Genomic DNA, 12,042 nt, shown 5'->3' on the forward strand with positions numbered 1-12,042 from the left:
GACTGAGGAAGAGAACCAGGGTTTTTTCTACATTAAATATTAATAAAACTCAAGTTCTTTTTTTAGGTTGAAAATATAAACCCCACTAGTGACCACTGCTTGGCACTGCACACAAGGCCCTTGATGATCTGGCCTCTGCCCACCTTTCCAGCCTGCTCTCCAGCTACACACTTCCCGCATCTTCCCACACTTTACCTCTCAACACACCAGCTACTCATCACTTTCTTACCTCTGACATGTTGTCTCCTTTGCACTTCTACCTCTGCTTCCAGGGCACCATGTTCTCATCTCTTTTAAAGCACTTATCACAGCCTGCTATAACTGTTTCCCTACTAGCCTAAAGGGCAGGGATTACTCCCAATTTTGAATTCCCAGCATCTACCACAACACCTCGTTTGCAGTAGGTACTTAAGGTTGACTGACTGAATGAAAAAGCTCCAAATTCCTCTGGCCTGCTTTCAAGGCCTTGCATAATCTGGCTCCAATTTATCTACCCAGCTTAATTTTCTTCCCCCAAGTCCATTCCTGTTCTCCTTACTTCCTATCGTAGGTCATGCTCATTTTGGCTTTTGCTCAATTTGCCTCCTCAACTTGGACTACCTTCCATCTACAGAGAAGCAACTTGTCCTTTAAGCCTCAGACGAAATTATCCCTTCCCCAATGAAGTCACACTTGACTCTTCCATCCCCCAACTGATCACCTCTTCAGAGAACTCTTGAAGAGTGAGTACTACACATTTCAGCAATTACTCTCTATGTGGTGGTTTTCTCTCCCCAATTTCAGTCTAAGCTCTTTGATGCCAGGGACCACCTTGAACTTCTTTTGCACACTGATCTCTCACAACACACTGCAACATGATGATGCATAGGAGATGCTAGAAGTTCTGAATGACTGGTTGTAGATATCATGGTACAAGGGAGACAGCAGTGAACTGGGTTTCAGTCCGAGTTCCACCACTGATTACTTAGGTGACCTTAAACATGCCACTTAACCTCTTTGGTCATTAATTCTTCATCTGGAAGATGAAACTTTACAATTTTTTAAATTCCAGGTAAGATTTTTCCTCTTGCCCAAAGGAAACAACATTTTTCCCCCTAAAAATCAAGAGAAATTCTGAGACCTTCGGTAACTCACTTAACATTAATGAACTTCAGTGTAATCAACAACAGCCCACTACCTCAAAGGACTGTGTAAAGGTCAAATGAGCAAATACACATAAAAATGCATAGGTAACTTTAAAATCTGGATAAAAACAAACTTAAGGCACTGTCATACTATTTAGTGGGAAATGCAAGCAAGCAGCATCATTTGTTGTTAGCTGGGTAGGAGAGTATGCTAGCCTAGCCAAGGACAGTGATTGGATCCTTGAATGACTCAGTCTGCTCAGCACAGCAGAACACTGTTCCATAGCCAACAGGCTGCACCTCATCCCTTAGGTACAGAGATACACATTTGATCACAAAGTCAAGTAACCTTTATCCCGTAAGGACTACATAGCAGGGAGTACATCGGTTGAAGTTACTGAGTTATCAATTGAGATCTAAATGAAAGCCTGGTTATGGTTTCTAAAAATGCTCTTAGAATTTTTGTAACCACTCTGTATTAGAACCAATAAATTTCTCATATTTTTCTAATAATTTAGAGGGCATATTTTAGCAAGAAGGGGAACTCTATAAGAAATAATCTGGTTACAAAGACATGGCTTCTCATATAAACATGTCTAATCATTCAAGTGAAATACAAAGAGGCTAGTTAAAAAGAAAAAACAGAGAAACACAAAACGTCCTGACAATTTAGTGGTTCTTTAAGAGATAGACTGATGAATATACATGGCAAAGTCTCAAAGAAAATGTAAAATGTTTTCTCTAGGAGACTCTCAACTTTTCCAACATACAGTGAAGAAAGTGGCAGTGTAGGAACCCAAACTAGCTTCTTCAAATGAGCAGCCTAATAATGTCAGCAGTATTCGTTACACGTCCCCTAACATACACAAAGAGCCAGTCATATTATATAAGACACTCAAAATCTCAATCTATTCTAGATATAAAAATTGTTTTCAACTCTGAAATTAAATTTCATGTCAGTCCAATTCCTCTATACACCTAACCATTTTCTTTTCAATAGATTTGATAACAATACTTTTAGAATCATATTTACACAATAAAAGATGATTTTCCAACAATATTCCAATGAGAATTGCTTCAAAAATGTATTGATCTTTTCTCAAATATCAAACCTTAAGCTGGGGACTTCCCTGATGGTCCAGTAGTTAAGACTCCTCACTCCTAATGCAGTGGGCCTGGGTTTGATCTCTGGTCAGGGAACTAGATCCCACATGCCACAACTGAGAGCCCGCATGCCCAGACACTATAAATATCTTAGAGGAAAACATAGGCAGAACACACTATGACATAAATCACAGCAAGATCCTTTTTGACCCAACTCCTAGAGTAATGGAAATAAAAACAAAAATAAACAAATGGGACCTAATGAAACTTAAAAGCTTTTGCACAGCAAAGGAAACCATAAACAAGACGAAAAGACAACTCTCAGAATGGGAGAAAATATTTGCAAACTAAGCAACTGAGAAAGGATTAATCTCCAAAATATACAAGCAGCTCATGCAGCTCAATATCAAAGAAACAAACAACCCAATCCAAAAATGGATGGAAGACCTAAATAGACATTTCTCCAAAGAAGATATACAGATTGCCAGCAAACACATGAAAGGATGCTCAAGATCACTAATCATTAGAGAAATGCAAATCAAAACCACAATGAGGTGTCACCTTACACGGTCAGGCTGGCCATCATCAAAAAATCTACAAACAACAAGTGCTGGAGAGGGTGTGGAGAAAAGAGAACCCTCTTGCACTGTTGGTGGGAATGTAAATTGATACAGACACTTTGGAGAACAGTATGGAGGTTCCTCAAAAAACTAAAAATAGAACTACCATATGACCCAGCAATCCCACTACTGGGCATATACCCTGAGAAAACCATAATTCAAAGAGAGACATGTACCACAATGTTCACTGCAGCACTATTTACAATAGCCAGGTCATGGAAGCAACCTAAATGTCCATTGACAGATGAATGAATAAAGAAGATGTGGCACATATATACAATGGAATATTACTCAGCCATAAAAAGAAATGGAATTGAGTTATTTGTAGTGAGGTGGATGGACCTAGAGTCTGTCATACAGAATGAAGTAAGTCAGAAAGAGAAAAACAGATACCATATGCTAACACATATATATGGAATCTAAAAAAAAAAAATGGTTCTGATGAACCTAGGGGCAGGACAGGAATAAAGACACAGACGTAGAGAATGGACGTGAGGACACAGATCGGGGTGGGCAGGGGGGAGCTGGGACGAAGTGAGAGAGTAGCATTGACATATACACACTACCAAATGTAAAATAGATAGCTAGTGGGAAGCAGCTGCACAGCACAGGGAGATCAGCTCGGTACTTTGTGACCACCTAGAGGGGCGGGATAGGGAGGGTGGGAGGGAGATGCAAGAGGGAGGAGATGTGGGGATACATGGATACTTATAGCTGATTCACTTTGTTATACAGGAGAAACTAACAAAACATTGTAAAGCAATTATACTCCAATAATGACATAAAAAAAAAAAAGAAAATGAGAGCCAATAAAATATGTATACACATTAGAAAAAAAAAAAGAGCCCACATGCTGCAACTAAAAAGATCCTGAATGCCACAATAAAGATGTCACACGCAGCAACGTAAGAACTGGCACAGCCAAATAAATAAATTAAAACAACAACAACAACAACAACTTAAGCTGGACATGATGCTCTTTCCTAACCTCCTCTGGAACACTTTTTGATGTGTAGTCTAATTCAAATATAAATTCTAGAAGCTTTCTGGATAGACCCCATTTCCAGCACACAGGATACAGTAAATTCAACATACAATATGATAGAAGAGTAGTCCCCCCTTCATGCTGAGAATCTGTGAATTTCAGCATATCTTAATATCAGTGCTAAGAGACATTAGTCAAAACTACTAGCACACGGTTATTAGCAAGTTTTAAGGTTCTGAACAGCAAGTGTGAAGGAATAGGGAAAATCAGAGGGATGAAAAACTAAATGCAAAACTTAAGGATAAAAAAGTTGGCCTATACAAGAGATGACAGGAAAACAAGATTAGAAAAAGGTGTTTGCACGCAAGAAGTGCAAACTCATTCTTGAAGTGTTCACCTAAAACAACTTATTCTTGTCATGTATGTCTTTTCAAGTAAAATGGAGCCTTGGATTTTAACAACTTGTTATCCTGGCTATTCTGAGAGTGCCTGTTAACTCACAGCATACCTTCATGACCTAGTCCTACCCTCCTCATTCAGACTTTGTTTTCATTACTGTTGTTTACTGCTGTATTCCCAGTCCCCAAAAAGGCTCCCAGCACATAAACTGTCAAATGAATAACAACCCTGTGAGGAGGTATTATTACTATGCTGGTTTTACAGATGAGGAAACTAAGGTGGAGCAAGGGTGAGTAACTTGCCTAGGGGTTACAAACCACTAGCCAGAAACATACCCAGGTCTAGCTGACCACAAAGTCCTCATTCGTCCTCTACCCTCACTGGGCAAAATGACTTCTTCCTGTCTCTCACTTGTGTCTTTACTGGTGGCAGCTATCTCCTTAGGGGAAGGCTCAATTCAAACTTCAACTTCTCCATCAGCCTTTTCCTGGGCATCCTCAACCTCTGATGCCCAGTACGGTCTTCTACAGATCTCTCCTTCTTTTGTGCTGCGTCCTCTCCAGAGTTCTATTCTCACACCGCTTTTAGCCCTTTGCTGTACTATTTCTTAACTCTCTCTTATCTCAACTCCAAACTTCTTGAGGGCAGGAATCAGATACTATCTTCAAGCGCCTCTGGCACGTGGTAGAGCTGAATAAATGTTTGATGTATGAATGAATAATCCCTACAAATCCATGAGATAAAAAAAACCCTTAGCTCACTCAGTTCCCTAACCACAGGCAACCAGAGACTAGTTTTCCTTTGCTTGGGGGTGGTTAAGGGCATGCCTGAGATTCCCTGCCCACACCACAAAAGAGCATCACTGTGCTATGTTAAGGCAGTTTTTCAAGTTTTGAGACATCTAATGGAAGGACCATACAGTTCCAAAACTTTAAGGGCTAATCATAAAAATCCATCTTTTAAAAGTAGCTTTTGGACTTCCCTGGTGGCGCAGTGGTTAAGAATCTGCCTGCCAAGGCAGGGGACACGGGTTCGAGCCCTGCTCCGGGAAGATCCCACATGCTGTGGAGCAACTAAGCCTGTGCGCCACAACGACTGAGCCTGCAAGCCACAATTACTGAAGTCCGCACGCCTAGAGCTCGCACTCCACAATGAAGAGTAGCCCCCGCTTGCCACAACTGGAGAAAGCCCGTGCACAGCAACTAAGACCCAACGCATCAAAAAAAAAAAAAAAAAAAAAAAATAGTAGCCTACCTGGGACTTCCCTGGTGGTGCAGTGGTTAAGAATCTGCCTGCCAATGCAGGGCACACGTGTTCAAGCCCTGGCCCAGGAAGATCCCACATGCCACGGAGCAACTAAGCCCGTGCTCTAGAGCCTGCGAGCCACAACTACTGAAGCCCGAGCGCCTAGATCCCGTGCTCCCCAACAAGAGAAGCCACCACAATGAGAAGCCCGTGCACAGCAATGAAGACCCAATGCAGCCAAAAATAAATAAATAAATAAAGTGGCCTTCCTGGATGGGACACTAGCTCTCAATTTTACGTTTGGTTCAATTAAATCACTGTTTTCAGTGATTTTACATATTCTAAGCAATTTTATTTTTATATCCCTTGGCTTGAAAGTTCAATTTCATACTTCCCCACACATATAAGAACAAAAACTACTTGTCTTTTACAAAATGGGAAAATAAAATAGAACCTGTGTGTTAGGTAAATAGGCATTCAATAAATGTTAGGCTGCCATTTGTAAACCCTCCTTCTAAAAGCACATGTGGCCTATTTTAGGCTAATGAATATTGGGAAGCATTTACTAGATGGATGACTTTCATTTAATTGGTATGAATACCAGGTTCAAATTATATCTAAACAAAAACTGGATTTTTTAAAAAATATGGGGTAAAGAGTTGAAATGTCTGCCCACCACCACTGAGCACCACATAAGTAGTACTACAGTCAATATTCTGGCTCTAAGAATTTATAACCGAATTCTTAGCTAGCCCAATTTCAAGGTACACATTTATGGTAACAATTTTTTTTTTTTAAAGATTTATTTATTGATTGATTGATTTATTGCTATGTTGGGTCTTCGTTTCTGTGCGAGGGCTTTCTCTAGTTGTGGCAAGCGGGGGCCACTCTTCATCGCGGTGCGCGGGCCTCTCACTGTCGCGGCCTCTCCCATTGCGGAGCACAGGCTCCAGACGCACAGGCTCAGTAGTTGTGGCTCACGGGCCTAGCTGCTCCGCGGCATGTGGGATCTTCCCAGACCAGGGCTCAAACCCGTGTCCCCTGCATTAGCAGGCAGATTCTCAACCACTGCGCTACCAGGGAAGCCCTGGTAACAATTTTTTTACACACATACCACCCAAGCCACGATCTATAATTTTACTCCTTTTATTAGCACTAATTTCTGAGCAATGTCTAGCCCCACCTAAGTGAGATATAAATAAGATTTATAAATAGGATATTACAAGGTGGGACACTGGAATTTCACAACTGGAGCACATTAAAATATTTACTTGGAAACTAACATTTTCCCAAATATTTACCAGCAGACTTAGAAAAAAGTGACAATCACTTTGCCAAGCTGGACTTCTGGCCTCTCAGTTTGATGACTGGTCCCTTCCTACCTCCACTCCCCACCCCTTCCCTTCTCTTCTTCCTCTGCCAGGAATACCCTCCTGACTCATCTCTGCCTATGTCCATCACTTCCTTGGAGACCTGGCTCAAGATTCAGCTCCTTGAAAAATTCCTCCCTGACCAATACATTTTCCACTAACTACTTCCTAACTTTGCATTCCCTTGGCATTTATATAGTTTGCACTCCGTAATCTATAACTTGTAAGTTGTTCTGCACTTTTCTATCATTTCCCCAACTAGACACCAAATAGACACATCATCTTTTATATTCTGTTCTATATAGCCAGCAATAAATGCTTCTTGAATGACTGAAATCATCAGTGAAAGAAGGCCGATTGCTCAAAAATTTCTGAATATTACCTCCAACATGCATGAGTCCTTCAAGTAGATGAGATTTAATTTTGAGATTTAGTAAATCATTCATCACAAAAGACCCAGGTAACAGATCACATGCATACTTAAAGAATAATCCTAGCTATTCAAACATAACTTGAGATTTAACATTTCAGGCTTCTAATAAGCTTAAAGCCTTGAGGCCTGTGAATGGTAGGAAGCTGGCACCAGTCTCCTGCAAAAGGGGCAAAACTCTAGTTGGCAGTAAATGTTCAAACACGTGAGCCTCCACTGTTAAACAAGGCTCATTAACCACACAAACTTGCTGTTTCAGCTTTCTGGCTTCAATGAAGTGCTATGATCTCCTTTGGTTATTGTTGAGAGCCAATGATGGGTTAAATTCCCATAAATTAACCAGCGTTTTGGTGGTTTGCCCAAGCATACCGCTGGCACCGGTGTGGATGAATTTTTTTTTTTTTTTTTTTTAACAGACCCGCCTGCCCTGGGGAGCCAGAGGTGAGCGAAGAAAGCGCCAACCCGGCACTTCTCAGGAGGCAAACGGAGACCTCCAGAGCTTCGTTCCGTCCCCCTCTAGTTCTTAGTGTCAGCTTATCGTGCAGAGGCGGGGCTTCCAGCACGGCTGCTTCTTACTAAATCTCAACCGAGTCTTCCTCGGGGATTGCAAGCCACACTTCGGCGGCTGCCCAACTTTTCCTGTAGGGAGCATCAGTTTTTCCATCCTCAAAGCCCCAGCAGACGGGGTTTGGGGAGAGCCGGGCTACCAGTAGAGAGGAAGGTGAGGACCCGGGGGGCGGGGGAGAGGGAAGGGGTTGGCCCAGCAAAGCGGGTAGGGTGGCAGAAACAAAGTGAGCGCCGGGTCAGCCCAGCGCCGCCCGCCCGCCCGCCCGCCCGCCCGCCGGCCCCGCTCACCCTCCAGCAGCACCTCCTTGCCCGCGCGCTTCAGCGCCTGCACGGCCTGGTCGTGGGTGGCCTGGCGCAGGTCGGTGCCGTTCACCGACAGGATGGCGTCGCCCAGCCGCAGCGCCCGGCTCTGGTCGGCCGCCAGTCCCGGGAAGATCTTGGAGATGAGGATCGGCATCCGGTTCTCGCGGCCGCCCTTGATGCTGATGCCCAGGCCGCCCGCCTCCTGCTTCACCACCCGCACCCGGCGCACGGGCGGTGACGCGCCCGCCTCGCCCGCCGGGCCCCGCGGCGGCGCGGGTGGGCTTGGGGGGCCCAGGCCGCGGCTCGGGCTCCCAGGCAGCGAGTCGCCCGCGCCGCCGCCGTTCGGGAGGCCGTTGAAGGCGGCCGCCGCGGGCCCGAGAGCGGGTTCAGGCTCAGCCGCCGCGGCGTCGCCCGTCAGGCTCAGGCTCTCCCCGCTCAGCTCGGCCACCACTCGGACCCAGCGCTCCCTCAGGAGCAGCTCCACCAGCCCCGCTTTGGTGGCCCGCGTCCACACCGCCATGGCCGGCCCCGCTCCCGCCGCCGCAGTCGCCGCAGCTACCCTCATTCCAGTCAGGCAACCTCGGCGCTTCCCCCTTCCCGCCCGAGGGGGCGGGCCCGCCGCCCCCCTTCACCGCGGTGATTCATTATTCATGAGGGGCCACGCCCACCTTCCGGAGGGGCGGGGAGAGGCCGGCCGAGCCGCTTCCGGGAGGTTAAGGAGTTGACCGCAGTCCAGTGGGTTACAGTTTACCGGACGTGGGCAGCTCTAGCGAAGTGGGGCTTGGTCTCACCTTCTCCCTCCTACGCCTCCGATCTCCCCACCCCCAACTCCTGACCTCTACCGTGCAATTCACCAGAGCTACCTGGGCACGGAAAGCAAAATCAGCTTCGAGAGGCACTTTGCAATCCTGCAAGACCGAGTTGCACGTTCACTTGCATTGACTGGTTCGTTACGTATTTACAGAATGCTCCGCAGTGTGCTCCCTTTGAGGCCTGGAGAGGAGCTGGATAAAACGTGCCACAGGTGAGAGCTGGCGGTCTAGTGGGGGAGGAAAACGGAGAACCAACCAACCTGATGTGATATTATGTGGTTAAGTGACATGTAGAAAACGCCCTGAGAGCAGAGTAGAAGAAACATTTAGTTGGGCCTGGGGACAGCTTCACAGAGGTGACAGTGGAAGCACAATAGTCCACCTAGGCAATAGGTCCAGAGGCATGAACCAAAGCATTTGTCACTCTGCTTTGTAATCCCGTTTACTTGCCAGTAATGCCAGACTCGGAGACCATATCTTCTTTAGCCCTGCAGCCACAATAGGTAGGCCTCAAAGATATTTGTCGAATGAGTTACTTAGGAAGATGCCAGAATTCCAATGTGAACAGAGTACAGGGTCAGTGGAGATGGCAGAATATGAATATAAAAAGCCTCATAGAACCAAATATTGGAGTGCTTGTACTTGAATTTGTAGATCTAACTTTCTCACCCTGGAGGCCTTGGCCTTATGTTGGAGCAAGTGCATATGAGCCTCCCCAGAAACTGCACACTGCAGGGCCTGCAGCAGCTTTTATACAAAGACATGGGTGATACAGTCCACCTGGTTCTTCCAGTTTCATGGGCTTGAAGAGCTGAGGAAACTGAGGCCCAGAAAGCCAAAGACTCTGGCTGGAAGCCCACAGTGGAGAAACAGAGACAACTCAGGTCTCCCATCCTCCTGGTCCAGGGCTTTTAAAAACAAACAAACAAAAAAACATACCCCAGACCTCAAAGATGAGGGTCCAGAAATCACGCTGCTGAGAGAGATCTCAAAAACGTGACGTCAATGAGCCCTCTTTCCTTTTTTTTTTTTTGGAAAGAAAAGCAAAATCCCCATATTTTCATGTGTGGGGGGGTGCCAGCAGAAGAAGCGAGTACCAATTCCTGTAAAAGGGGCTATATACCTGCTTGCTCATGAAGTACATGTTGAAGCTTGTAAGCCATGTCCATGCACCACTCTGAATGCACATTCGTGTGTGGGCGGAAACTTTCAAACAGCCTCCTATACCAGGAGTTAAAACAATAAAAATAGAGACTGGAAATCACCCAGAGCCCAAATGAAGAAAGAATTCAAAATGAGAAAAGTATCTTACCCAAAAAAATCATTACAGCAGAATCCTCTTTGCAATTAGCGGAGCAGAATTTTCCAAGCTGCAAGTGTCAGCAGAAGCTCAACCCTCCAGCCCTCTCCTAAATCAATTGCAGTGAGGCCAGCTCGCTGTTCCGGCAGGTTCCAATGTGCTGAAGTGCACCTGCAGTCACAGACATTTCTGGCTTTGCTCCAGCTGAGGCGCGAACCCCCAGATGCCTGAGTTATGTGAAATTTCTGCTTATTAGAGAGCACCTGGCAGCTGACTCCTTAGAGGATGAGCACAATTTTGAAACTTTTACATACATAATTGCCCAGAGATTGGGCACTTGAGGACACCTTTATTAGCAAAAGGGAAGTGCTGGAAATTCTTTCCAAAAGTGTCAAGACCTTTTGGTCAGTAGAATTGAAGGAAGTCAGTGATCTTCCAAATAAATAGTAAGTGAGGGCACTTACATAAGGTGGTAATTTAATCCTGGGAAGAGGAAAGGTAATCGAGATTGATATTGGGATTACTTGGGGGTATTTACTTTAAAAATTATTTTCAAATATATCCATAAAAGTTTTCCAAACTATTGAGCTGTTTTGACAAGGTCTTGCATCAGAACCTAATTTTCCACATTCTCTTTCATCACTACAGATTGGCCAAACTCATCCAGTGTCTCCCAATGATGCCTTGCACATTCCTGCCAGAGTCCATCCTTCCAAACACTTCCTGCCCCTTTCAACCACTTTCCCACCGAGCAAGATCTCATCCCAGTTTTCCCTGGCTGCCCAATTTGCTGGGGTTTTTCCTTTGAACAATTTTATTCTATGCCTCGCTTGTTCGTCCAAGTAGATTATAAAATACAGGAGGGCAGGAACCACCCATTGACTTCTTTTTGTTCCCCACTCTTCCAAAAATACCGCCTTGCAGAGAAGGAACTCATTAAACATGTGATTGATTGAAATTCAGTGCCTCCTGCACTGTAGTCATTTCAAATAATCCCTCTGAAGGTTACTGGTTCCTTGCAGAGTGAAAATTACCATCTAGGAAATCTCAAGTAGTCAGTGGAAATCTACTTACTGTGGATAATGAAATCTGAAATAAAAAGGGTACACATCTGTTCCCACGGTTTCTTAGGGATGGCGAGACAAGCTTAGATAATTCTTTGAACAGGCGTGTTATTTTATCTACCTCTAAAAAAGGGAATGGCTGAGGTAATTCCCAATCACCTTCCATTCCTGTCACCTATCAGTAGGTATTCTCCTCTGCTCAAGCTGTTATTTGTTTTCTCAGAACAAGGCAGGCATCATTGCTACTTCAAAATGAGGGGGTTGGATTAGCTCTCTCAGTTCCATGATTTCCTACAATTCTATTACTCAGGCTCTGATTCTATACTCTCTCAAAAGCCAGTGGTCTTTTTTTTTCTTCTCCCTCATAGTAGACGTACAATATAGCATGGTAATTAAAAGCACAAGGTTCAAATTGTAGTTTGGCCACTTACTAGTTATATGACAATGGTCAAGGGCCTGAGGTCATGGGCCTCAGTCTCTTCTTCAGAAAACTTCAGACACCTTCTACCTCCAAGTGTGGTTGTAAGGGTTGACTGGGGTGATGTCTGCAAAGTGCTTAGCAACACTGTACCTGATGCACTGTAAGAGTTCCATAAAAAGTACCGCTGCTGTTATATTATTACCTGTTGACCTTTAGCAGCAGCAACAATAAAACCTTTGGTAGAAACTCTCTAGCTGAGAGTCTATACTTTATCTAGGAATGAGTCTGCCATAATACT

General features: G+C 44.7%; 1 protein-coding gene and 1 long non-coding RNA gene across 3 annotated transcripts in view; one reads left to right on the forward strand and one right to left on the reverse strand.

Moving 5' to 3' along the window:
- The window catches only part of SNTB2 (syntrophin beta 2), a 110,162-nt gene extending 101,407 nt beyond the window's left edge, over window positions 1-8,755 (reverse strand). For both annotated transcript variants that reach the window (XM_057533880.1, XM_057533882.1), the window contains exon 1: window positions 8,133-8,755. In XM_057533880.1, coding sequence (XP_057389863.1) covers window positions 8,133-8,712 — 580 coding nt within the window. In that variant the 5' untranslated portion in view covers window positions 8,713-8,755. The remainder of the gene's footprint in view (window positions 1-8,132) is intronic.
- LOC130705706 (uncharacterized) lies at window positions 7,794-11,211 on the forward strand. The gene is made up of 3 exons (XR_009006051.1): window positions 7,794-7,998; window positions 9,112-9,171; window positions 10,908-11,211. It is a non-coding gene; the product is annotated as an uncharacterized LOC130705706 (long non-coding RNA).
- Window positions 11,212-12,042: the final 831 nt, after the last annotated feature.

This window comes from Balaenoptera acutorostrata, chromosome 19 (genome assembly GCF_949987535.1).
Source record: "Balaenoptera acutorostrata chromosome 19, mBalAcu1.1, whole genome shotgun sequence".
Classification (NCBI taxonomy): Eukaryota; Metazoa; Chordata; class Mammalia; order Artiodactyla; family Balaenopteridae; genus Balaenoptera; species Balaenoptera acutorostrata.